The sequence below is a fragment of the Symphalangus syndactylus genome, chromosome 10, assembly GCF_028878055.3.
Source record: "Symphalangus syndactylus isolate Jambi chromosome 10, NHGRI_mSymSyn1-v2.1_pri, whole genome shotgun sequence".
In the NCBI taxonomy this organism is placed as follows: domain Eukaryota; kingdom Metazoa; phylum Chordata; class Mammalia; order Primates; family Hylobatidae; genus Symphalangus; species Symphalangus syndactylus.
The window spans coordinates 116,421,072-116,448,836 of record NC_072432.2 but is presented as its reverse complement, the minus strand read 5'-3'; the positions used below and the strand labels follow the sequence as shown (position 1 = coordinate 116,448,836).

The 27,765-nt window shown below is 45.4% G+C and overlaps 1 protein-coding gene across 9 annotated transcripts in view; it reads left to right on the top strand.

Annotated features, from left to right (window-relative positions):
• ENTPD4 (ectonucleoside triphosphate diphosphohydrolase 4) overlaps positions 1-13,168 on the top strand; it is a 39,000-nt gene extending 25,832 nt beyond the window's left edge. For 4 of the 9 annotated variants that reach the window (XM_055295685.2, XM_055295684.2, XM_063610844.1 and 1 more), the window contains one exon: positions 85-3,792. In XM_055295685.2, the coding sequence (XP_055151660.1) occupies positions 85-313 (229 nt within the window). In that variant the 3' untranslated portion in view covers positions 314-3,792. Of the gene's footprint in view, positions 1-84; positions 3,793-5,251; positions 8,753-11,848 lie in introns of those variants that run through there. The other 5 variants (XM_063610845.1, XM_055295688.2, XM_063610846.1 and 2 more) reach the window with 2 other exon arrangements.
• The last annotated feature ends 14,597 nt before the right edge of the window (positions 13,169-27,765 follow it).

The following is a 27,765-nucleotide window of genomic DNA, read 5'->3' as shown; positions in this document are numbered from 1 at the left end:
TGGGTCCCGCCGTCCCCATGTGCACCCTTTCCACCCCTTTCCTTGCTTACTGTCCTGTTTGTTGTTTGGTGTTCACATGGGCAGAGACATCCAGCAGGAGGCCTTCCGAGCCAGTCACACCCACTGGCGGGGCGTTTCCTTTGTCTACAACCACTACCTGTTCTCTGGCTGCTTCCTGGTGGTGCTGCTGGCCATCCTGCTGTACCTGCTGCGGCTGCGGCGCATCCACAGGCGCACTCCCCGGAGCAGCTCTGCCGCCGCCCTCTGGATGGAGGAGGGCCTTCCCGCCCAGAACGCCCCGGGGACCTTGTGATCCGGCTCACAGCTCCACGAAGACAAAAAAGGAAAAGCCATTTTTGCCTCAGGGTTTCTCCTCTTTATTTTCCTGTGGTCTTGTTTTTTCTTTCCCTTTTTTGTTCCTCCAAACAAAAACAAAATGCATTGTTTGTAAGCCCTGCTGTCTAGAAGTATTGCCTTTAGCCATTTTGAGTACAGCTTTAAATTGAGGAGTAGGGAAGAGGGAAATTCACTTGATTTTTGCTGCACAGGATATCTGCCAAAAATAAATGAGATTTCTGGGGTTTCTTTAAGGAATGTTAAATTTAAACAAATGCACTTTGATACTGGAGGGAGGTGGAAAGATGCATTCTGTCAGTGGAGAGGGGACTGAATAGTGATGCTTTTATAGAACCAAAAAACTTACTGCCTGAAATGATAATCCTCTTTTTTCTCTATCTTGAAAGCTCTAACCTGAAGAGGGTGATGCTTATTTTTTATTTATTGTTCAGGTCTGTCACTTTATATGTTTTCTTTGCAAATTTAAATTTTTTAAACCATTTATATCCAAAACAGAGAAATATGGGCACCAGGTGATAACCATTTATAAAAGTGATAGTGAACTATCAACTAGAGCTTTGTGTGAGTGTGTGAAAAATCCCAAGAAACCAGCATGAGGGGAGGCAATGCTGGTTCTTTAAAAACACACACTTCAGAATTTACTGGTACATTTTATCTAGAAAAATCCTTGTTACTGTTATCTTTTCCTGGCCACAGGTAATTACTCTCCTTATTCCATGTTTCAGTGGCATTAGAACACTGTGGTTTTGAAAGAATTGGAAATTCCTAGTTTCACCAGTTTCGGTTTTATTGGAACTAGAGCACATGCCCACTTCTTGCTCTTCAGTATTCCTCAGTGTTTCTGCTTAATTGTGCCTCAGTTTCTTCCAGCTTCCAATTGGTGTTTCCCCCACCCCACTTAATTAAAAATCGTCTCAGCTTTTAATCGTACTGGGAGACCCCATGCACAGCCTGCCGAGTGCTCTTCCTAACTGCATTGGCTGAGGCTGTTGCTGGCAGTGCCACTGTAAATCCAGAAGGGAAGAGTCTGCATCCAATACAGGAAATAAATTCACATTTTGAAGGAAAAAATTCGACAATTTAAGCCAAAATCTAAAAAGGACAATTGGATTGGCATATGTGAGATTGGTGTTTTTTCACCTATTTATTTAGTTGAGAAGTTTGGGGAATTCTCGTACAGTTTTTTTAGGCAGTTTGTTTCATGCGAGTGTCTGTATGTGCTGTTCCCTAACTCCAGAACAGTTAAATTCATGTAGTTGGTAGCAGATTAGTACCCAGAAGTGGGGTTGTTGCTATAACAGATAACTGAGGATATGAAAGTGGCTTTGGAACTAGGTACTGGGCAGAGGCTGGAAGAGTTTGAAGAAACAGGAGAGAAAAGGCCTGTATTGCCGTGAACTGAGCATTAGGGGCAGTTCTGCTGAGGGATCAGAAGAGAAGACCAAGGGAATTCTGTCCCAGTTGTGCCTCAGACTGCCTCAGGTGCAGCTTAACCTGCCTCCCTGGAAGGTAAAATGCATCTAATCCTTGAGGCAAGAGCTGTGGGGGCATGGCTCCCTCCACCTAGATTTCAAAGCGTGTTACTAGCAGCCTGGGGACCCAGGCTCTGCCTCTCTGGATTTGCCTGCATCGTATTTGCGCTTCATGGTCAAAGTTGTTAAGAAAGGGGGTGAGCTTCTGGCTACCTAATAAGTTGGTCTTGGCCACCCGCCTGCGACGCGTCCTAGAGGAGCCATGGATTATTGGTGGAGGCTGCAGGAAGCTGGCGATGGAGCCACTGGGGTCTGTGGCAGAGATAGAAGAAAGGAAAGGAAGGGGCCACAAATGGGTGAAGTGGGCAGGTGGGCACCCAGGGAGTTAGGGGACCCCCGCCTTCCAGCTCTGTGCATAAAAGAATTTGTCACATACTTGAGGGTCCTGAAACAAGGGCTGAGAAAATCTTGCTGCTCCAGCTGAGAGGCAGTAGTGGATTTGCCATTTTTAAACAGTTACGTAAGAAAAAACGTTGAAGAATATGCAACAGACACTATATGTGGCCTGTAAAGCCTAGAATATTTACTAAAATATTTACAGAAAAAGTTTGCTGGTCCTCGTGAGAACAATGCAGTTCAAAAAAGGATACAGATAGAAGCATCCTCTTAAATCAGGAATGTAGTTTCCATTTGTGGGTGTGAAAAGATGGACAAGAGAAGTAACCAAACTTCAATCTTAAAATATTTGTTTATGCACCAGAATTTCACTTCAGATTTTTCTGTCTAGATTATTTTCAAGATGAGTTTTCAAACAAACCAAGAAACCTGCCCCTCACCCAAAATTGTTTAAAAAGAGACCACTCAAGGGAGTTCATTATGCTGTGTGGAGATGTCTGCAGTCGCAGCAAATCCCATTCCAGAGAAGGTCTCGCGTAGGTGAAGACAGCCAGGTGCTTTCTCTAAGAGATACAGGGTGGGTGAGAGACAAGCCAGGGAGGATCTTAATTCAAGAGAACAATTCATATCAAGAGCTGACCAAGAAGGCAATAAACTCTGTGTACTTGTAGCAGAAGAAATTGGACTAGGAACTTGCCCAAAGCTTTATCAAAGAAGAGCATTGTGTTCAATCTTGGTAGAAACATGCCAGCAATAAGTGCTTATGTTCCGTAGCCGTATCATGGGCTTCTCGCTTTTAAACCTCCTCCAGGGGATGTTCTCAGAGATTTCACAATCCCTCTGGGGACATTATAGTAGAAGAGAAACACATGGAATTGTACCAGTGCTTTTTGCCCATGTTCATCCTAAGCTCCGGCTTTAGGCAGTGCTTTCTGAGCTGGGCGGAGTGAAGGCGCTGCTGGTGGCTGAGGCCAGTAACGTGGGGCCCCTGCGCAGCCGCTCTGAAGGCGGGGTAGGTCCCTCTTTTCACCACCAGTTTTCCACACCTGTGTACTCTAGATTAACAAACTCTGGATAAACAGATACTTACATTTTAAACTCAGGCCTACACAGAGTAGTTTTCCTTATAAGGAGCATGTATCACTTAGCAAGAAACTAAAAATGGCAAATGAGTTTTTCATCCTTTAAGAAAAAAATCAACTTTAGAATTCTGTGCGGTCGGTTGTGTGCAATGCAGCAAAACTACCTTTCAGTAAATTACTTAATTTATTTCAGTGTTTTGTTTCTTTTGATACTGTTTCCCTTTCAATAATGAACGATGTGACCAACCACAGAGAATTTTTTTGTTCTATACTAAAATTCCATTTTACAGTTAGGAATTATAAAAAGCAAAGAAGCATCTTTAAATGTTTTTTTGTTTAAGCGATGTCTTCCATCCAAAGTAAGAATAATTCTCTCGGAAGGTCCTCGTGGTGTCATGTCACTTGCTGTATGTGGCAGCCTTACATTGCCACACTTGGGTACTGAAATATCAATAAAACGAAAGTTCATCATCCCATGGCCCGTAGACGGTGTGGGCTTGCTTCCTTGTCATCTTTGAATCTTCTTACTCATTAGAATGATGAGTTGAACTTGAGTCCAAATTCAGTGAAATACATTGTCTGAGTCTGACGCACATTCTTTGCATGTGTTGGGTGTGCCTACAGTGAAGCACAATTGTGTGGAGTTGTGGAGAGGGCGTCCACACTCTCTGCAGCTCAGAAACCAGATATTTCACAAGTAGTGACCAACCTACAATGTTAAGCCATTCACCAACAATAATTGCCACTCTGAGGTGACTGTTTATAAGGTCACCATTTTAAGTAGCTACTTGTGTATAGACAAGGAAAAGTAATAAAATTAACCAATTCTTAAGTATTTAATAGTAACAGCAAATGCTGACTTTATGTTACACTGTTTTGCGGTTCGATCTAAGCTTAGAACCTTTGGCTTATTTCCAGAAAATTATGACTGTCATTATTAATGTTAGGCGTTACCAATATGGAGGATGAAATTAGACGCTCAGCATGTTTCTCAGCCGTTGGAGAATACATAGATGTTCTCCTGGAGCAGGAAGGTGGGCCTGAGCCATAACCTGAAAATAGATGATAGAGACAGATGGGAAGGGAAGGGGACCAGCTGTTAGGACCAACAAAAATAAAGGCCTGAGACATGCTGGAGAGGAGTGGGAAGCGCAAAACAAAATGAGAGAACAGAGCCAGCAAAGTGAGCTCAAGGGGGGGTCCTCAAGCCATTGACCGCTAGGAAAACAGGACACAGCATTAAGATAGAACTGTCATAAATAATTTTTGAGGCAGTGCAATAATTATAGGGCTTTTTGCCTGAGTATAAATACGTTAAAATATCTAAGATGTCAAAAGACATCTGAATTTTTATTCCACTTGGTGGAAGAGAAGTCAGTGCCTATTTCCAACACTAACCATGTTGACAGGTCTGAAAAGCCATGGTTCTGTGTTTCTGTTTGTTTTCAGTCTGTTTCCATTTGTCCTATGAATTGGCATGTGCCCTGTGGGGTTTTTTGGGTTTTTTTGAGATCCTGAAACGCTAATGGTTTGCACAGAGGGGTCGTGAGGTGCAAGTCACCTCTGTCAGAGTCACCGTGTCTTCTTTTGGAAACGTCATGAAAAGACAAAGGAGTGCCGGGCTAATCCCAAAGCACGCCTTGGCAGAGTGGATCTGCCTGGAGCATCCATCAGTGGCAGCATGAAAGGCAATCCTGTGAGAGTCTTCCACGCCCCGCCTCGTCTGGGAGCACGTGAGCCTGTGATCCCACCTCCTAACAAAAGAAGAGTGCATCTGTTGATGTGTTTTATTTTGCTTTTAGCCAGGCTAGTCCCCCTTCCCTTGTGCAGTCCAGCCTCTTTCTATTAATAGATCCATTAAGGTTGACTGAGACCTGCTGCAGGGGACACTAGGGGCGCTTTGGCCTTCGATCTTTGCCTTTCACCCTTGATACTGTTTGGCAGGTGAACGACATCCGGGCTCCAGACTTCATGGCCACTTCAACATTTCTGTCAACAGCCTGTGTCTGTTTCATGTAAGAGGCCCAAACAAGAAAACCAAGCCTTAAGAAGGATTTCTGCCTTGAGTAAAGGACTGAAAGCTCCTCACAGAACACAATGGTGACAGGCACAAAAGACAGGCTTCTTGTTTAAATATGTGAACTCCAAAGACGAGAGAAAAGGAGTTTTTTTCCTCCCGTTCAACCAGTCATCAAATACACATCTCAGGCATCTGGTGTTTTGTCAAGGGATTGGGATTCCAGTGGCCCCTGTGTGACTGGAAGGGGAAAAGTTGGTCGGTGGCAAGGCCATCGAAACACAAAGGAGCAGCTTTAGAATCCCCAGTGTGGGTCTTCTGTTGTGTTGTTCTACAACGTCCCTGTTCCGGCTGTTCTTGCTGCTCTCTCAGGCTTCTAATTGGGAGTGTGAATACTACCTTTCCCCCTTTTTGCCTTCATGAGAATCAGAGTTTGAAGTGGACAGTTCTGAAAATATTAATCATCTTATTCTTTTTTTTTTTTTTTTTTTTTTTGAGACAGAGTCTCACTCTGTCGCCCAGGCTGGAGTGCAGTGGCGTGATCTCAGCTCACTGCAAGCTCTGCCTCCCGGGTTCACGCCATTCTCCTGCCTCAGCCTCCTGAGTACCTGGGACTACAGGCACCCGCCACCAAACCCAGCTAATTTTTTGTATTTTTAATAGAGACGGGGTTTCACCATGTTGGCCAGGATGGTCTTGATCTCCTGATTTCGTGATCCACCCGACTCAGCCTCCCAAAGTGCCGGGATTACAGGCGTGAGTCACCGCACTGGGCCTAATCATTTTATTCTTGCCTGTGATTACACAAGACTTAAACTCCAGGGACCAGACTTAGCACTTTCTTTTCCTAAGATTGCTTCTTCTCCCACTTGGCCCAAGCTTTAATACCCAGATTTTAGACTCAAAACACTTAAAACATTTGGCGGGCTGTCCTTGCCTTGTAAAGTTCTTTGATACTGGTCATGGCAGCACAAGAGAATTTTCCGGAAGTTCCTGGCTGTTTAATGTTCAAATTACATGTTTAAATTCTCTCCCACCTCCCGTGGCCCTGTTGTCCATCAGTGTATCTGTTTCTGGCCCAAATGTCCTTGAACATGGACCATGACAGGTCCTGTGTTTACTTTGTGTTTCTACATTTATAATCCAGTAAAGAAGACACTGAGTAGTACATAGTATTTTGTAAATATTTGTAAACTAATGAAAATCTGGTTTCTTTCACAAATTACCTCTTTAGGTTTCTAAAATTTATGAAACAAATCTTTTAAAAATCTATTCTAGGCCGGGCGCAGTGGCTCACGCCTGTAATCCCAGCACTTTGAGAGGCCGAGGCAGGCGGATCACAAGGTCAGGAGTTTGAGACCAGCCTGGCCAACATAGTGAAACCCCATCTCTACTAAAAATACAAAAATTAGCTGGGCAAGGTGGCAGGCGCCTGTAGTCCCAGCTACTCAGGAGGCTGAGTTTTTTTTTTTTTTTTTTTTTTTGAGACAGCGAGCGCCTGTAGTCCCAGCTACTCGGGAGGCTGAGGCAGGAGAATGGCGTGAACCCGGGAGGCAGAGCTTGCAGTGAGCTGAGATTGCGCCACTGCACTCCAGCCTGGGCGACAGAGTGAGACTCCATCTCAAAAAAAAAAAAAACATACGGCACATTAAAACCATATGCAATGTGCCGTGAAGGGCGGGATGGAACCCAGGCCTGTGAGTCTCAGTTCTCCGTTCGCTTCCCTCCACCAGAGTTTGTTAAGGGAGTGTTGCATTTTAAAGCTGTATTTAGAAAAACTTAGGAAAACCAAGTTTACCTCAAGTGGTTTCCTTTTTTCGCAACCTGTTCAGGCTTGACAGAAAGGAAAAAGAAATCCCAGAATTAGGTAGTAATAACAGAGGCAAAGTAAGATTGATATTTTCTGAAGCCCTGCTTACAGAAAATAATTCCTGCATATTTATTTTATTCTAAACATAGCTTCAGATTGTTTTTCATTCTAAGTTGTCCTTAAAAGTCACTTCTTAAACCTCACAAGAAGCACCAAATGTAAGGGGGAAAGGATGGATTTGACTACATCTAAAGTAAGGCTTTCTGTTCATCATCAAAGCTAACAGATGGCAGACTAAGAAGGTATTTGCAGGGACTAAAATTGAAAAGGGATTAAAATGTACAAAGTTTCTTGCACAACAACAAGAAAAAGGAAATCCAAAAGAAAAAACCGGCCATGGATATTAATAGGTGATTCACAGCAGGGGAAACCCAAATGGTGAACAAGAGATAAACTAAGCTGAAGAAATGCAAATGTAAATTAAGAGCCACTACCTTATGCCCCTCAGAATTGCCAGACTTCAAGTGCTGGCAGTGATGCGGGGCCCGGACTTCAATATTGCTGGTGGTGGTGCAAACTGCAATGCGTACCCCAGAAGGGAAGCTGGCAGCTTAAAAGTCAGCAGCGTGTGTGCCCTGTGATTCAGAGAGCCACTTGCACGTGGCTCTCCAGAGGGATTTCTACCTGGGTCCATAAATGGACTCACGGAAGGATGCCTTGGTAATGATTTTGAATGACTGTGTTGATGGAGGCAAGCAAGGTTTTGGACAAGTCAAAGGCGGCAGATGCGTACCATGGAATACTGTATAGCCATGAGAGACAGAGCTAGAGCTATGAACAGCAAGCGGGTGGCTCTTAAAAATAGTGTTGAATACTGAAAGCAAGACATGAGAATTGTTGCATAATGCCATTGTGTTAATATAGGGCATACGACACTGTATGTCCTATGAGGATGTGCATATTTTGACTCAAATACATTAAAATGGATGTTATGGGGACACAGATTATTTATGAAAGGAGGACAAAAGATAAAACTGATCTCCTTGTTTTAGGGTGACCTCATCTCAGTGAGCCCCTCAGTTCAGGGCCAGGGAGGATGATTGGTTACCCCACCCCAACCCAAACCAGGCTGTTTTCAGCACGGCAGCCTGATAAGGTGTGATTAAGACCTTGAAGTTGTTAGGCAAAAGCCCTCCACTCGGCTCTGTATTTGACTCAGGAAGAACCGAAGTCTTTATAATAGCCTAGACGGCCCTGCACCGTGGCCTCCCACTCCACACCTCTCTGACCACAGTCCTCATTTCTCCGGGACTCTGCTCCAGCCACCCTGGCCTCAGGGCCCTCTCAGGACTTTCCATCCCCCTCACCCTGCTTCACTTTCCCCCATGATGCTTACGACCTTAGATCTAGTACACTCTGTTTTCATTACGTTCCATGTAAGACTCTCCCTACTACCCTACTAGAACATGATCCAGGAGGCAGGGAGCTTTTGTCTGTGTGTTTTCATGTTGTATCCCCAGGCACAGGATCTGATACGCAGTAGACATTCAATAAATATCTGTGGAATGAATGAACAAGGCAGGATCCTTAAAGCGAGGGGGAATGACCAGGCTGAGAACTGAGAGAGCATGCTAAACTCCACAGTCTGGCCCCAGGGATGGGGGCAAGAAACACGGCACCACCTCCTTGCTTTATTGGAGGGAAAGAAGGTGCTTCTTGTGCAGAACCGTCATCATAACAGAACGATAGCTTATTACACGCCAGGCACTGTTCTAGCTCTTTGTTAGCTTACATAATCCCTGTATTAGTTCGTTTTCACACTGCTATAAAGAACTTCCCAAGACGGGGTAATTGATAATGGAAAGAGGTTTGACTCCCAGATAAGCATGGCTGGGGAGGCGTCAGGAAACTTACAATCATGGCGGAAGGTGAAGAGAAGGAACCAAGACACCTTGGCAGGTGGCAGGAGAGAGAATGAATGCAGAAGGAACTACCAAACACTTAGAAAACCATCAGATCTCGTGAGAACGCTATCACGAGAACAGCACAGGGGAAACCACTCTCATGATTCAATTACACCCACCTGATCTCCCCCTTGATGTGGGGATTGTGGGGATTATAATTCAAGATGAGATTTGGGTGGGAACACAAAGCCTAACCATGTCAATCCCTAAAATGACACCATGAGGAGGTGCTTTGATTACCCTCACTTTACAGGTGGAGAAACAGATGTGGAAAGGGCACACAACTTGCCCAAGGTACCCAACTAGCCAGTGGTGGGGCCGGGATTTGAACGCAGGCAGCCTGGCTCTAGTCTGTACTCTAGAGCTGCACTGTCCAGTGTGACGGCCACTAGCCACATGAAACAGGCCAATCCAAACTGAGATGAGCTGTAAGTATAAAATATACACCAGATTTCAGGCCGGGCATGGTGGCTCATGCCTGTAATCTCAGCACTTTGGGAGGCCAAGGCGGGCGGATCACGAGGTCAGGAGATCGAGACCATCCTGGCCAACATGGTGAAACCCCGTCTCTACTAAAAATACAAAAATTAGCTAGGCATGGTGGTGCGCACCTGTAGTCCCAGCTACTCGGGAGGCTGAAGCAGGAGAATCGCTTGAACCTGGGAGGTGGAGGTTGCAGTAAGCTGAGATCGTGCCACTGCACTGCAGCCTGGCAACAGAGTGAGACTGTCTCAAAATATATATCTATATCTATCTATCTATATGTAGATATAGATATATACATGCCAGATTTCAAAGACTTTGTGTAAAAAAAGAAATATGAAATATCTCAGTTTCTTTACATTGGGTACATGAGACATGACAATATTTTAGGTATATTGAGTTAAATAAAATGTTACTGGATTAACATCATCTGTTTCTTTCTACCTTTTTAATGCATACACTAGACAACTCTAAATTGTGTGGCTCACAGTATATTTCTATCAGACGGAGCTGCTCTCGGTCCTTGCTTCTCAATGTGTGGTCCTTGAATCAGCAGCATCAACATCACTGAAGCCTGACGGAAGTGCTGGATCTCAGGCTTGGTCTCAGACCTCTTGAATCAAATTCTTCATTTTGCCAGCCTTCCAGGTCACTCATAATGCATGCTCACATTTGAAAAATGCCACTCCATAACAAGCAGCAATTTTTTTCTCTAAAGGGCCAGATAATAAATATTTTAACTTTGCAGGCCACATGACTTCTGTCCAAAACTCACCTCACTGCTTCTGTAGTATGAAATGAGCCAGAATACGCACGCGAATACGGATTCCACTGTAACCTGCACGGATCTAGGGGGACTGAACAAAGCGGGGTGAACACGGGAATAAAAGACGAGACAAAAGAGTATATTTTGAAGAAGGGGTCAGGGGGCACCTTGCCCCTCGTGGACAAGGGCCCTGAGCTTTACACAGCCCTCCTTATTTATTAGGCAAAAGAGATAGAAGCGGAGTGGAAGAAGGGGTCAGCTGCTCAGTCTAGAGTAGGCTTGCAAGACTGCATTCCTCGAACAACAGGCTAAATGTTGGAGTAGATAACCTCAGCGCCAGGGAGTGATTGCCTCCAGCAAACCTTCTGTCAGCAGGAGCGGTCGTCAATTTGCTCACATCCTGCATTCATGGTAAACAGTTTGCTGTTTGATCATATAGCCTCCAGTGGAATCCTGCATTGGTCACATCCCATGGGCCTTCGGCTCCCTGCATATCCCCCTTTCTGTTTATGAATTAATTGAAAGAATGTAAGGCCAGGCTGGGCAGCTCTCATTCTCCTATTGGCAGTCCATCCGATTTTACAGACTATAAACAGAAGACAGAGACAAAACAACATTATTCCAAGAACTACATATAAGATATGCATGTGGTGCCTTAGATAGGTCCAAGGGTTGAGGCTCTCCAGGCCTTGCTGGAATTCAGTCCAGGCTTCTAAAGAAGGCTGAAATTCTTGAATTTGCCTATTTAAATCAAGAATTTTGTTTTGTAATTCACCAATATCAAAGGTGATGTTGGATGTGAATGCTCCCTGCAAATGGGCTTTCACAAGGTCCCACGGATACTCACTTTGGTTATATTCTAAGTTGGTTACACAAATATGAGTGTGATTAAAATGACAACGCAATTGCTGCTGCAACTGCAAGCTTGTACTTGTGCCCCTAACCATAGAACCGTGGATTTTAACATTGCCACTTCAGTTTGTAGCTCCGTGTTAATTTTATTCTGAAGTAGCCACGCTTGGTCAGCTGTGTGCGTCCAGTTCTCCACGTACTGAGCTATTTGAATAGAATTATGCAAAGTTACAGAAGATACCTCGACAGAAGTTGTTAGCATGACCAAGTAAACAGTAGCAAAAATGATCGTGCCTAAGGCTCTGCAGGCACGATGAGTCAGCTGAGTTAGAAGTTTCACAAAATGCAAAGCAGGTGTGGCAGCCCAAGGCTTGGACAGATTAACAGAGTCCATAGCCCAGGGATGCGACCAAAAATCATCAAAGTAGAGCTATTATGTGTTTGCAATGTGCTATGATTAATGCAGTGATATAACTGGCAAGACTTACAGGTCAATTGGGTATTGTTTACCTGGAGCTGGTCTTTCTAAGCTGCCAAAAAGACATAGGATTAAAAACACAAACTAAATTGAGTGATGATATTCTTTACAAATGTAACCTTAGAACTGTGTTGTGACTCTGGTCTGCCTTCTCTCTGTCTTTGCATTCAGGCTCAGCTGACTCATGGCTCATACCAGGACCGGGTCCGTGGTTGGCCACCCTGGGTTCCTCCAGTCTCCCATTCCATGGTCGCACACACCTTGAGGGCACCCACACGGTTTGTCCATCTCCTGCAAAAACACAAGTATACCCTCTTCCCCACATTAGTAAATCCACTGGACCTTTCCATTGGCCTTCCGGGGATTTCCATAACACTTTCGGATAAACTTTCCTCTTTTCCTGTAACATGTACCAATGTCTTTCTCCTGGAGTCGGACCATCTGTACCAGAAGTCAGAAAATTTAAAGTAAATAAGGCTAAATGTAGTTTTGATTGAGGTGGTAGTTTTCCCCCTATACCCCGTTTTTGTTTTTTCAACAAGCATTGTAATGTTTAATGTGCCTGCCCTATAATGTCTTGTCCTCTAGGATTATAAGGAATTCCTGTTTTATGGATTATAGTCCAAAGCCGTAAGAAATTTTTAAAAGCATGACTAGTATACATGAGTCCATTGTCAGTTTTTAATTGTTTAGGTATCCCCATGTGAGCAAATGATGACAGACAATGTGGCCATACATGACCAGCCGTCTCACCTGTTTGGCATGTAGCATGCAGCATATGAGAATAAGTGTCTATAGTCACATGAACATAGCTAAGCTTACCAAAGGTTGCTATGTGTGTAATATCCATTTGCAAAATTTCATTTGGAGCCAAATCTCCTGAGTTACAGCCTTTTACAGGTGTAGTTCCAGGGACATGCTGGCAAGTAGGACAGGCTTGTATTAATAGCCCTAGCTTGGCTATGAGATAAATGGAACATGCGAGTAAGGGCGGAATTATTTTGGTGCAGAAGTGCATGAGACGCTTGAGCTTGCTGAAACACAGAACCAATCAGTTTGTCTGCTGTCTCATCACCTAGAGATAGGGGCCCAGGAAGTTGTGTGTGAGAGCAAATATGAGAAATATGAAAAGGAGCTGCATGAGAACAAATAACTTGTTGAAGTCTTAAAAATAAATTAAGCGGCCGGGCATGGTGGCTCACGCCTGTAATCCCAGCACTTTGGGAGGCCGAGGCAGGCAGATCACGAGGTCAGGAGATCAAGACCATCCTGGCTAACATGGTGAAATCCCATCTCTACTAAAAATACAAAAAATTAGCCGGGCATGGTAGCAGGCGCCTGTAGTCCCAGCTACTCAGGAGATTGAGGCAGAAGAACGGCATGAACCCGGGAGGGGGAGCTTGCAGTGAGCTGAGATTATGCCACTGCACTATATCCTGGGTGACAGAGCAAGACTCCATCTCAAAAATAAAGTAGTTAATTAACTAAGCAGTTCTGGGTCTAGTGTACTTTTAATTGTAGCAGTTTCTATGCAACTGGCTACATTTACAACATAAGCTGAATCACAGACAAAGTTGATAGGATCTGAGGCTGTGAGCTGTAAAACCTGAATGACTGCAATTAACTCTGAGCGTTGAGCTGAAACACCAGAGGTATCTAGCTTCTCCTGTGTTAGGGGCACAACTGTGAGAGCATAAGTGTGTCTGCTATTGAGGCCACCCAGTTTGTGGTGCTTTGTCATGAGGGCCCTAGGAGGCGAATACACTTCCCAAGAGAAGGGGACACTTGAGCTCAACAGGGAAGGCTGTGGAGCTTTCAGAAGGGACCGTACAGGAAAACGTGGTGGGCAGAAGTAACAGCACGAAGGCAGGGCCTACAGCATGGAAAAGCACAGACACAGTTGTGCAGGCTGGAAGTCAAGCGGAGGAGTCCGCAGGGCCACGCTCCCTCTGAGACCCTGTAGAATCCTTCCTTGCCCCTTCCTGGTTTCTGGCGGTGACCAGCGATCCTCAATGGTCCTTGGCCTGCAGCTGCGTCACTTTCATCTCTGCCTCGGTCTTCACGTGGCATTTTCCTCTTCTTATAAGGACACCTGTCATATTGGATAGGGACCTGCCCTGATAACTTCATCTTAAGTTGACTGCATTTGCAAAGACTCAGTTTCAAACAACGTCACATTCAGAGCTCCCAGAGTTAGGACTTCAACATAACTTTTGGGGGAACACACGTCAACCCCCAACCGGAAGTCTTGCTTGACTGAGTTCAGGTCCTTCTCTGTGCTCGCATGGATCTTTTTACCGAGTTTGTCATTGGAAGTGTTGTTTATGTACTTGTCACCCTGCCCTCTGTCCCACCTCCAAGACTATGCGCTTTCCTATTTTTTCTTTAGAGGCAGAGTCTTGCTCTGTCACCCAGACTGGAGTGCAGTGATGCGATCATAGCTCACTGCAGCCTCAAACTCCTGGCTCAATCAATTATCCCACCTAGGCCTCTCAAGTGGCTGGGACTACAGGTGCATGCCACCACACCCAGCTAAGTTTTTCACTTTTTGTAAGGACAGGGTCTCACTATGTTGCCCAGGCTGGTCTCTAACTCCTGGGCTCAAGCAGTTCTCCCACTTTGGCCTCTCAAAGCACAGAGATTATAGGAGCGAGCCACCGTGCCTGGCCTTCTGAGTTCTTTAGGAACAGGGACCCCATGTCATCTTTATTTCCATGTCCCCATGGCCCAGTGCCCTGAATCATTTGTAGTAAGCATCTGATGAAAGGAGCTTGCACTCAGAAAGCGCTGGCTGTGGCCTGGAGTCGGAAGGCCCAGCCAAACCCTGCCTCTGTCACTTCGAATGTGGCCTTCAGCAAGCCATGTCACTTCTCTGGACTTCATTTTCCAATCCTATAAAATGTGAGCAAAAACTCCTGTCATACCTGCCTCACAGAGAGGTCGAGGGGCTCCAAGATGATGCATGTGATGAAAGCCCTTCGGAGCCACTGTCTGTAAAATAGAGTTGTGACATTCATTCTTTTCCAGCGCAGGACTTTATCTCCTGCTCCATCGTTCCTGACTTAGGCCTCAACTGCAGCCTCTGTCATCCCGTCTGGAAGGTTTGCCTCAGAGCCCAGCCAAAGTCTGGGCAGGTCTGGGCATCCCCTGATTGGAGTTGGAGGTCACCTGCGAAGAAACATTGTCACCACCCAGTGGCTGCGCAACCCAGTTCAGTTCCAACCTGAACTGCCCTTCTGAAAAGACAATGTGACCTTTGCAGCATAATCACTGCCAAAAGTAGTCATTTTATAGCAGAATACAGAGATACTGGGTGAACTCTACAAAGTGGAAGAGACAAGAAAGGTGAAGCTTTCCGCCACCTCTCACTGCAGCTCCACTGGTGGAGGGGCCACAGGGATGGGGTAATGGGACCAATTCGTTCCCCTGGATAGTAGTTCCCCTGGGTGTCTGCATCCAGGGCTCTCCCTCTGTTGTTTGTCTACTCTGGGTGTTTACACCCTGCCAGAGCAGAGGCTGGCTTAAGACCTGTGGGTGGGCAGATCCCAGGGTCCCTCACTCTCACACAAGCAGGTTTTAGCCCATGTTGGTGAGGCGTGAGTGACAGGCTGGAGAGGAATTCACTTCAAGTCAGTGGTTTGGGATGGCAGGGATATTCATTTCCTGATTCTCCTTGGGTTGCTCCTCTCTTAATAATTACACCTAATAATGATGGAACAATTTTCTCTTGTTAGAGAACATTCACATTTAATCTATTTGGCTTCCTTAGCAGCTTTGTGAGATATATAGGGAATATAAAATTATATCTCAATCTATGAAAAAGAACACCAATATTCAGGGAAAATGGGACAATGCCATTGCTACAGTGAGGAGGAGGCTTTGTTATCTAAGTCAATGCCCCATTTCCTGAGGGGAAATCTAGGACTGGAATCCAAGTTGCCTGATGTCCCTGGAGCTCTCCCCAATGATAAGCCTTGGTCAGTCTGGAGGAAGTGTCTCCAGCTGCTCCTGACATATCACCAGCTCTAAAAAAATGAGACTAAAAGGGCAAATAAGGTCTTAGTTTTATTTTAAAAATAGTTTGACCCAGTGGACCCCTTGAAAGGGTCTTGGTAACTCCCAGTGGTCCCCAACCACACTTCTAGAATAACCGCTGGCCCAGAGCAGGAAGGTAAACTGTGGAGGGGGTGAACAGAGAAGCAAAGTCTCCAGTGTCCCAGTGTTGGTCACAGCCAGCTGTGGCTGGAAGGCTGGGAAGGGAACATCACTCGTGTTTGTCTCAGTCAGCTCAGCTGCTATGACAAAACACCAGACTGGTGGCGTCAACAACAGACATTTCTCATGGTTCTGGAGTCTGGGAAGTTCAAGGTCAAGATGCTGGCCAATTTGGTTCCTGGTTCATAGACCTGTCTTTTCACTGGACCTTTCCTGGCAAATAGAGTGATTTCTCTCTCTGCCTCTTCATAGAAACCCACTAATAAAATCCTGAGGGCCCTTCCTCATGACCTCTTCTAACTCTAATTACCTCCCCAAGGCCTCATGTCCAAATAACATCACATTGGGAGTTACCGCTTTAATGTGAATTTTGGAGGGACATAATTCAGTCCAGAGACGTGTTCGTCCTGTTTTCGTGCTAATGCTATTGAGGTTCGGGGGCTCTTTTTCCTGAACCTTGGCTTCCTCTGCCCACCTCATCCTCTGCCCACCATGGGCAACCCCTGGAGTGCAGGGGGCTGGCGGGCAGAGCAGAATTTGCACCTTTCCTGCCTCCCCTGTGGTGCAGACCTGGGTCTGGGCTCACAGGAGGCTCATAAATACCAGTGACTGGAACAGAGCAGTCAGGCTGTGTCCTCAGCCAACCCTGAGCGCCCTGAGCAGGCATCTCATATGCTTTCTGGGAGACCAGTGAGGCTGTGCTGGGCTGCAGCCCGGAGCGTGGGCCTTGCCAAGTGCCAGCCCATCTCTCTGCAGAAAAGCTCCCATTTTTGTCTGGTGCTCCCCCTTCCCCGTTTCAGCTGCATCTTTGAGACAAGGTGGTCAGAGCTGGCAGAAGCCAGGTGTCTGTGAATGAGATTTCAATCAGCTTTTTTTCCCCTCTGCATGACTGTGCTAGGTGAAAGTCTCCCTTTTCTCCTAGCAGGAGACTTTCCACCTGGAGGGGACAAAACGGAAGTTAGGGGAAGCAGCAAAATGAGAATATTGTCCCAGCTTGTCTTCAGAATCTGTCACCCCATGTTCCGTGCGTAGTTCAAATTGCCAGGGTCCATCCACTGCAGCCCCTCCCCACCCGCCCCATTCCCAGATGTCCTGGGGCTCCTGCAGGAGGAAGGATTAAGCTGGCCTCCCTGGTCCGTGACTCTCTCATGCCACCCAGCACCTACTGCAGTCTGGAATGCTTTGCTCTTCTTTCCAGATCATTCCTCCTCTCACCTCAATTTCCTCCTCCTGCACATGGGCGCCCCCTTCAGACTCCATGCAGCCCCCACCGCCATCTCTAATCCTTCAAATCTCTGCTTGCTGCAGGGTGCCAGGCATTTGCAATGAATCTCACATTGCTTTTTCTTGTTATTGAATATGAGATCGTCTCTCTCAAATCAGAATATAAGAAGCCCCTTGAAGACTACATCAAGTGTTATTCTTTCCTAGTACCCTCCCTTCCTTCTGAATGTTGTCCTTCTCTCTTCTACTCCCACCCCACAAACACACACACACACACACACACACACACACACACACACATAGGGAGGTATGATGGCATTCCAGATGCTTGGTGGAAAACAATTTGGAGAATGAAAAGACAAGCCACGAACTTAGAGAAAATTTTGCAAAACATTATCTGATAAAAGACTTGTGTCCAAAATATACAAAGAACACTTAAAAGTCAACACCCAATTTTTAAAAATGAACAAAAATACAAAAAATAGCCGGGTGTGGTGGTAGGCACCTGTAATCCCAGCTACTTAGAAGGCCGAGGCAGGAGAATCGCTTGAACCCAGGAGGCAGAGGTTGCAGCGAGCCAAGCTCACACCACTGCACTCCAGCCTGGGTGACAGAGCGAGACTCCGTCTCAAAAAAAAAAAAGGGGGGGCGGGGAGCAAAAGATCTGAGCAGATACCTCACCAAAGATGTACAGATGGCAAACACAGACATGAAAAGATCCTCCACATCATATGTTATCAGAATTGCAAATTAAAACAACAGTGAGACACCACTGGGCATCTGTTGGAATGGCTAATTCTAATAGATGGCTAAAATCCAGAACACTGACACCACCAAATGCTGGCAAGGATGTAGAGTAACAGCAACTTTCATTCACTGCTGGTCGGAATGCAAAATGGTACAGGCACTTCTGAAGACAGTTTGGCAGTTTCTTTTTGTTTTTTGAGATGGAGTCTCGCTCTGTTGCCCAGGCTGGAGTGTAGTGGCGCGATCTTGGCTCACTGCAAGCTCCGCCTCCCAGGTTCACGCCATTCTCCTGCCTCAGCCTCCTGAGTAGCTGGGACTACAGGCGCCCACCACCATGCCCGGCTAATTTTTTGTGTTTTTAGTAGAGATGGGGTTTCACTCTGTTAGCCAGGATGGTCTCGATCTCCTGACCTCATGATCCGCCCAACTTGGCCTCCCAAAGTGCTGGAATTACAGGTGTGAGCCACCGCGCCTGGCCAGTTTGGCAGTTTCTTACAAAACTAGACATATTTTTACAATAAGACCCAGCAACTGGTGTTTGTACTCCTTGATATTTGCCCACAGGAGTTGAAAGCTTAAGTCCACACAAAAACTTATACATGAATGTTTATAATAGCTTCATTCATAATAGCTCAAACTCAGAAACAACCAAGATGTCTTTTAATAGATGAATGGATAAATAAACTGTGGTACATCCCAACAGTGGAATATTATTCATCAATTTGAAAAATGAGCTCTCTGCCGGGCACGGTGGCTTATGCCTGTAATCCGAGGTGGATGGATCATTTGAGGTCAGGAGTTCAAGACCAGTCTGGCCAACATGGTGAAACCCCGTTTCTACTAAAAATACAAAAATTAGCTGGGCATGGTGGTGAGCGCCTGTTATCCCAGCTAGTGGGAGGCTGAGGCAGGAGAATCACTTGAACCCAGGAGGCAGAGGTTGCAGTGGGCTGAGATCGTGCCACTGCTCTTGAGATTCTGTCTCAAAAAAAAAAAAGAAAAGAAAAGAAAGAAAGAAAAGAAAAGAAAAAGAAAAATGAGCTATCAGGCCATGAGCAGGCATGGGATCTTAAATGTATGTTACTAAGTGAGACCAGTTGCAGTGGCTCACGCCTGTAATCGCAGCACTTCGGAAGGCTGAGGTGGGAGTATCACTGGGCAATATAGTGAGACCCCGTCTCTAAAAATAAATAAATAAGTACGTATATTATTAAGTGAAAGAGACCCCTCTTGGAAAGTCTACATACTGTATGACTCCAACTATGGGACACTCTGCAGTTGGCAAAACTATGGAGACGGTGAAAAGATCCGTGGTTGCCAGGGGTTATAGGGAAGGGAGGAGTAAAAAGGTGGAACACAGGAAATTTTTAGGGCAGTGAAACCATTCTGCATGATGCTGCAATGATGGATACATTTGTGAAAATCCATTGAATGTACAACACAAAGAATGAGCCCTAATGTAAACTGTGGACTTCAGTTAATAATAATGTGTCCATATTGGCTCATCAATTGTGACAAAGGTACCACCGAAATGCAAGATGAAAATAGTAGAGGAAACTCACTGTATATGAGGGGCATATGGGAGCTCTCTACATTTTCTGTTTATTTTTTTCTGTAAATCTAAAACTGCTCTTAAAATTTTTAAAGAATCATAACTAGAAAAAAGCTGTCAATTTGAAGCGAGTCTGTGTCTAACAAGTCACGTCCATGTAAATTAGTTTAAAATTGAGTGGCACTTGCTGTCCACCAGGCATTGGGCTCTAAGCACTTCACATGCATACATTCATTTCAGCCTTACAAGAATCCTATGAGGTCCCTCCCTATTTTACAGGTGAGAAAACTGAGGCCCAGTGAAGTTAAATAACTTGCTCAGTTATGGTTAGTAAGTGGTAGAGCTGCGATTCAAACCCAGGCAGTGTTGCTCCAGCTGCTGTACTCTAAACCACATATTACCCCGCATTACTCTTCCCCAAACTCTTCATTTTATTTTATTTATTTCTTTTTTTTTTTTTTTTTGAGACAGAGTCTGGCTCTGTCTCCCAGGCTGGAGTGCAGTGACGTGATCTCGGCTCACTGCAAGCTCCGCCTCCCAGGTTCACGCCATTCTCCTGCCTCAGCCTCTGGAGTAGCTGGGACTACAGGTGCCCGCCAACACGCCTGGCTAATTTTTTGTATTTTTAGTAGAAACGGGGTTTCACCGTGTTAGCCAGGATGGTCTCGATCTCCTGACCTCGTGAGCTGCCCATCTTGGCCTCCCAAAGTGCTGGGATTACGGGCATGAGCCACCGTGCCCAGCCTATTTCATTTATTTATTTAGAGATGGGATCTTGCTATGTTGCCCAGGCTGGAGTGCAATGGCATCATCATAGTTCACTGCAGTCTTCACCTCCTGGGATCAAGCTATCCTCCCATCTCAGCCTCCCAAAGTGCTGGGATTACATACAGGCATGAGCCATCAAGCCTGGACCAAACTTTTCATTTTGAAAGAGGATAGAAGAGGAGCACCCAAGGGACTAATTTTTAAAATCAACTTTATTATGGAGTAATTTACCTAAAATAAAGCCACCCATTTTAAGTGTTCAGTTTCATGAGTTTGGGACAAACACATATGCTAATATAAACACCACCACAATCAAGGAATAGGCCATTTCCATCACCACAGAAAGCTCCCTCATGCTCCTTCCCAGGCCACCTCACCCACCTCCAGCCTCAGGCCACCAGTGATCTGCTTTCAGTCCCTGCCGTTTAGTTTGGACTTTTCTAGAGTTTTCTAGAGTTATGACTGGATCATACAGTATGTCTCCCTTTTGTGGCTGGCTTTTTTCTGCATGTCAGAGTTGGAGGCAGGCATCCTGATATGTTTGAGATTCAACTATACTGTTTGCTATGGTTTGAATGTGTCTGCCAGAGTTCATGTGTTGGAAACTTAACCCCAATGCATCAGAGCTGGGAGTTGGGGTCTGATAAGAGGTGACTAGGTCATGACAGCTCTGCCTTCATGAATGAATTAATGTTATTTCGAGAGTGGGCTTTTTGTAAAGGGGACTCTGGCCCCCTCCTGCTCTCTCGCTTGCCCTCCCTTCCAAGTGCCATGCCCTTGGACTTCCCAGCCTCCAGAACCATGAGTCAAATATATTTCTGTTCATTTTAAATTACCAAGTCTGTGGTATTCTGTTATAGCAACAGAAAATGTACTAAAACACTGTTGCATGTATTGGTAGTTCACTCAAAGGAACTAATTTCTAATTGCAAGATTTCAGATATGGTAATCCCCAGGAGAGGAAAGCACACTTTTTTTATTATTACAGATAGGACCTTCCCAGGCTGCTTAAGTTGCACTGATCCTGGTCCCGCTTCAAAGCAGGGGAGTCACTGAGTGACGTGACCCTGAACGGGACCCTAAATGGGCTCCAAGCATAGGAAGTTGTTGGAGGGATTGAGTCACTCCCAACCCACGCTGGTGATGGAAAGGGCAAGTTAGTCGTGGAACCTGGTCTCATGGAAGGCTTCTCCCTCCCAGACTGAATTTTCTTCTTTGCTGAATACAGAGGACTGCCTTGCATAGCTTTCTTCATTAAAGAAAGCTATGAGAAGCTTTGAGCTCCTCCAAGTAAACTGTTTCGTACTCTCAAACAGGCTATTAATGGTGACGATTAATAATAAATTAAGCAAAAGAAGGCCAGGTGCAGTGGCTCATGCTTATAATCCCAGCACTTTGGGAGGCCGAGGCAGGTGAATCACTTGAGGTCAGGAGTTAGAGACCAGCCTGACCAACATGGTGAAACCCCATGTCTACTAAAAATACACACACACACACACACACACACACAAATTAGCTGAGCGTGGTGATGCATGCCTGTAATCCCAGCTACTCAGGAAGCTGAGGCAGGAGAATTGCTTGAACCCAGGAGGTGGAGGTTGCAGTGAGCTGAGATCACATCACTGCACTCCAGCCTGGGCAATGAGAGTGAAACTTTGTCTTAAAAAATATATATAATAACAATAATAATAATAAATTAAGCAAAAGAAAAGGAAAGGGTTGAAGTTAGCACACTGTGGTTGACAGAATAATTTTACATCCTAGAGAATAGATTAAATGAAATTACACTTTTCAATGTAAAAACGTTGTGTTTCCTAGGAAAAAGGCAGATGCGTCCTAACCACTCCTGACTGCATACATATGCAATTTGCAATTGTACTTTCTGAGCAGATTTGGAACTCTCCTGGGGCTTAGCTGACCTGGGTCTGGGTCTGGTCTCAGCACCCCTGCTAAAGCCTCCTAGGGAAGGTGCTCGGGTTGACAGCTCTGTGGGCCTCTGGTTCCATGTCTGCAAACAAGATGCTTGGAGCACAATTTCTCAAGTTACCTGGCGGCTCTTTAGATCTTAACCCTTTAAATCTCTAGAATTTTAGGGTTTTAACCCCATTGGTATAGCTTGGCCCTGAAGAGAGCAAGCGCACATTGCCGTGTGAGAGACAGACCACTAAGGGGCGCTGCTTCCTCGGAGAAGGCGGGAGTTCTCCTCCTCCTCCCCATTCTCTCCTCTGATGAAACTCCACACTCATCAAAAGTAGTTGTGATAGAATGCTCAGATTTGGAATGGTGAGAAACACGGAAGCCACATCATAGAACCTGATAGATATCTGGCCAACACAGGAACACTGGAATATGTGATCTATGTGACCATCCCCTTCCCAAGGCCAGATCGAACACCCACCCCTTGACATATACCAACGTTAATTGCTTAATGACACGAGGAACTACATTCTGAAAAATTCGTCATTAGGCGATTTTGTCATTGTGCAAACATCACAGAGTGTACTTACGCAACCCTAGGTGATATAGCTTACCACACTCCTAGGGTATATGGGCTAGCCTGTTGCTCCTACGCTACAGATTTGTATAGCATATGACTGTTCTGAATACTGCAGGCATTTGTAACACAGTAGTAAGTATTTGGGTATCTAAACATATCTAAACATAGAAAAGAGACAATTAAAAAAATGATAAGGCCAGGCACAGTGGCTCACGCCTGTAATCCCAGCATTTTGGGAGGCCGAGGTGGGCAGATCACGAAGTCAGGAGATCGAGACCATCCTGGCTAACACGGTGAAACCTCATATCTACTAAAAATACTAAAAATTAGCCAGACGTGGTGGTGGGCGCCTGTAGTCCCACCTACTCCGGAGGCTGAGACAGGAGAATGGGGTGAACCCGGGAGGCGGAGCTTGCAGTGAGCCAATATCGTGTCACTGCAGCCTGGGCAACAGAGCCAGACTCCATCTCAAAAACAAAAAACAAACAAACAAAAAAGATAGACCGGTTTAGGGAAGGCATTTACCATGAAGGGAGCTTGCAGGACTGGAAGTTGCTTTGGCTGAGTCAGGGAGTGCGTGGTGAGTGAATGTGCACTGTACACTGCTGTGGGCTTTATAAACACTGCACACTTAGGCTACACTCAATTTATACCTAATATTTCTTCTTTCAATAATAAATTAGCCTGAGGTTACTGTAACTCTTTTACTTTATAAACTTTTTAGTTTTTAAAACATTTTTTGACTCCTCTAATAACACTTAGCTTAAAACACACTTTGTACAGCTGTACCAAATTTTTAAATTTCTTTAGTATTCTGTAAGTTTTTTTTCTATTTTAAAAATTATTTATTTTTGTCTGTGCTGTAAACTTTTTTGTTAAAAACTAAGACACAAACACGCACATTAGCCTAGGCCCACACAGGGTAAGGATCATCCATGTCAGTCCTCCACCTCCACGTCTTGGTCCACTGGAAGGTCTTCAGGGGTGTTAACAGACACGGAGATGTCATCTCCTAGGATAACAATGCCTTCTTCTGGATACTTCCTGAAGGACCTGACTGAGGATGTTTTACAGTTAGGCTTTTTTTTTTTTTTTGAGATGGAGTCTCACTCTGTCACCCAGGCTGGAGTGCAGTTGCACGATCTCGTGTCACTACAACCTTCACCTCCCGGGTTCAAGTGATTCTCCTACCTCAGCCTCCGGCGTAACTGGGATTACAGGCGCCCGCCACCATGCCTGGGCTAATTTTTATATTTTTTAGTAGAGACAGGGTTTCACCATGTTGGCCAGGCTGGTCTCGAACTCCCGACCACAGGTCATCCGCCCGCCTTGGCCTCCCAAAGTGATGGGATAACAGGCATGAGCCACTGCACCCGGACAGCTTTTTTTTTTTAATAACTAAAAGTACACCCTAAAATAACAATTAAAAGTATAGTATAGTAAATACATAAGCCAGTACCATAGTGATTTATTATCATTATCAATTATTATGTACTATACATAGTGACATGTGCTAGACTGTCATATGACTTGCAGCTTGTAGGTCGTTTACACCAGCATCACTACAAACACATGAATAATTTATTGCATGACAATGTCACAACAGCTATGGCATCAATAGGAGAGAGAAATTTTTCAGCTCTATTATAACACTATGAGACCACCAAGTGATACAGGACCACCGACATATACCTGGACCGTCATTGACTGAAATGTCATTATGCGGCACGTGACTATATTTCCAAATCACTTTCCCAGATGGCTGGATCAATGTTTGTCTGTTTGGTTGGTTGATTGGTTCCCCACTTAATTTAACAAATAGACCATATGGAGCCTCTTCTGCAGTTCTATAAATTTAACTACTCTTTTCTGCATTTTTATTCATCTAAGTAATCATTACTAATACCTACTAAAATTATTCCTACTTTCCCATTTCATCAGACGGGCCTTCCCTGGCCACCCCTACTGGACTAGCACCTGAGCCTCCTTCACCTTCTGTCCTCACCAGCTTTAGTTTTCTCTGTAGCACTCTGTCACCACCCGACTCCCACATTTCCTCATTTCTGTGTCTTTGTGTCTTGTCAGTCTCCTACTCTGGCATATAAGCACCATGAAGGTACAGACCAGCTACAGCATTGGCTGTAGCTCCCTGGAGCCTCAGGCTATGCCTACTGGGACATGCTGTGCTTCTTTCAATCTAAGTCAGTCCAGACTGGTAGGAGAGTGATTTGGCAAGAGACTGAGAGAGTGCAAAAGCCAAGGGAAAAAAAAGAAAGAATAGCCTCTAGCCTTTGACTCGGTAATCACATTCTGGGAATGGATCCTAATGCAGTAATTCACATGACCCCTGGGGATGGGGTGGACAGATGTTGCCTTCCCTCTCCCCGTGTGGGGTCTGTAGCCCTGAGGGACAAGAAGTCACTGTGCCCTCCTCAAAGATGCCCTCCTCACAACGCAACATTTATTGTACAACACCAGGGACTGTTCTGAGCCCATTCAGTCCTTTTACTCCTTTGGAGCTTTTTTTGTTTTGTTTTGTTTTTACAGTTATCGCTTTGTCACCAGGGCTGGAGTGCAGTGGTGTGATCTCAGTTCAAATGCAGCCTTCACTTCCTGGGCTCAAGTGATCCTCCTGCCTCAGCCCCCCCAAGTAGCTAGGACTACAAGCCCGCACCACCATGCCTGGCTAATTTTTATATTTTTTTGTAGAGACAGGGTTTTGCCATGTTGCCCAGGCTGGTCTCAAACTCCTGGACTCAAGCAACTCACCCGCCTTGGCCTCCCACAGTGCTGAGATTACAAGCATGAGCCACCCCATCCAACCTCTTAGGAGCATTTTGAGTGAGGCGCTTCTTACAGATGAAGCATGTGAAGGAAAAGGGAGTTCACATCAGTTAATGGTGGAGCCAAGATTTGAACCCAGGCCCCCTGACTGCACAAGCATGCCCTGAACCCATTGTACGACTCTGCCTCTGCAGCAGTGCAGGACCTGAGCGGTGGAGGTGGCAGGGTGGGAGGTGTATCCAGACTTACAGACATAAGGCATCCCACCATCATTTTGTTTCATCTGGGACAAGGGTCTACTGCTGTCCTGAAGTAGTTGCCTAAGTCTTTATTTCGGTTCAACAAAAGGGCATCAATAAAACACAGTGCAAACTTCACATACTCTATTCATTTTCTCTTGGAAGTGAGGACATGGCGAGGCAGAGATGGACTCACTGAGGCCTCCAGTGTGGGCCACTAATACTTGCTGGACGAGTCAAGCTCCTTTTGGTTCTCCCAGCTCGGCCATTCACCGGCTCTGTGACACTGGGAAAATCACTTCTCTGAGCCAGGGCTTTTTCATCTGTAACAATTAGCAGGAACCACACTGTACCCAATCAATAAATATTACTTTCACAGGGATAATTGTCATGGCATAATTTACACTAGCAAAAAGCTGTAAACAACTGAATATCCAATAATGGAGAAATGACTCCATTGCACAGTAATTTCAGACCAGAACTGTCTAAAACCATTAAAAATTATATTGAAAAATTAACACAAAATGATATAGTAAAAAAAAATCAGAGGCCAGGTGAAGTGGCTCACGTCTGTAATCCCAGCATTTTGGGAGGCAGAGGTGGGTGGATCACTTGAAACCAGGAGTTCGAGGCCAGCCCGGCCAGCACGGTGAAACCCTGTCTCTACTAAAAATACAAAAATTAGCCACGCGTGGTGGCACATGCCTGTAATCCCAGCTACTTGGGGGGCTGAGACAGACATGAGAATCGCCTGAACCTAGGAGGGGGAGGTTGCAGTGAGCCAAAATTGCGCCACTGAACTCCAGCTTGGGAGTCAGAGCTAGAGTCTGTCTCAAAAAAAAAAAAAAAAAAATCAGGATACAAAAACCGTAACTACAATTTGGTTGAACAAATATTCTGAAGGAAATACTCCAAACAGTAGGTGTTTATGGGTGATAAGACACCAGAGTGACAATTTCTTCCTTATATTTTTACATATTTTCTGAATATTTCACAAGAAGTTTGCTTTTCTTTATAACAGACAAAAGATTATTTACAAAGTTGGTCTCCTTTCACTTTCTACCTTATTGGTGAACGCTTTAGCAGGAGGGGGTAGGACTAGAAGTGGAAGGATGGGAGATGGGGAAAGGGGAGAGCTCAGTTTCACCAGCATTTATTGAGCATCTGGTACGTCCAGGCACTGTGTAGGGTGTGACAGCTGAGTGAAAGCTCAATAACCAGGCATTACTGTGCAGAGAAGGCAAGGGAATGTCACGTTCAAAGGTCCTGGGGTGTGAAATAGAAGGCTTATAGGAGCACAGAAAGTAAGGCCCAGGGGGAGAGGTGAGACGTGGTTGGGAGTTGGGCAGGCTGGAAATGCCCCAGAGGCCCTGTCAGGTTAATCAAGGGATTCAGATTACACTTTTTTTTTTTTTTTTGAGACGGAGTGTCGCTGTCCCCCAGACTGGAGTGCAGTGGCGGGATCTTGGCTCACTGCAAGCTCCGCCTCCCGGGTTCACCCCATTCTCCTGCCTCAGCCTCCCGAGTAGCTGGGACTACAGGTGCCTGCCACCACGCCTGGCTAATTTTTTGTATTTTTAGTAGAGATAGGGTTTCACCGTGTTAGCCAGGATGGTCTCGATCTCCTGACCTCGTGATCCGCCAGCTTCGGCCTCCCAAAGTGCTGGGATTACAGGCGTGAGCCACCGCCCCCGGCTGGGATTCAGATTACATTTTGAGGACCCTGGGGCCACGGAGGATTTTTTTAAATTTTTAATTGAAATTTTATTGGGTGTATTAAGTTCTATACGATTGTATCACCTGTGTGGTTTTCTGTATCTCAAGATACTGAATAGTTCCACCACCACAAAGATCCCTCCCCCTGCCTTTAATAACTACACCGCCTTCCTCTGAGCCTTTCCCTCTACTGCCCACCAGAGCCAGGGACTGATCAGTGGGGAGGGTAAGGAGGAGGCAACGGAGAAGACCCCATATCTGCCTGTGAGAGCTCACAGGGGTCAAGGTGGACTGTGAGTTGCAGTGCCAAGTTTGGGGCTTGCCAGGGTAGCTATGGCCATGGGAA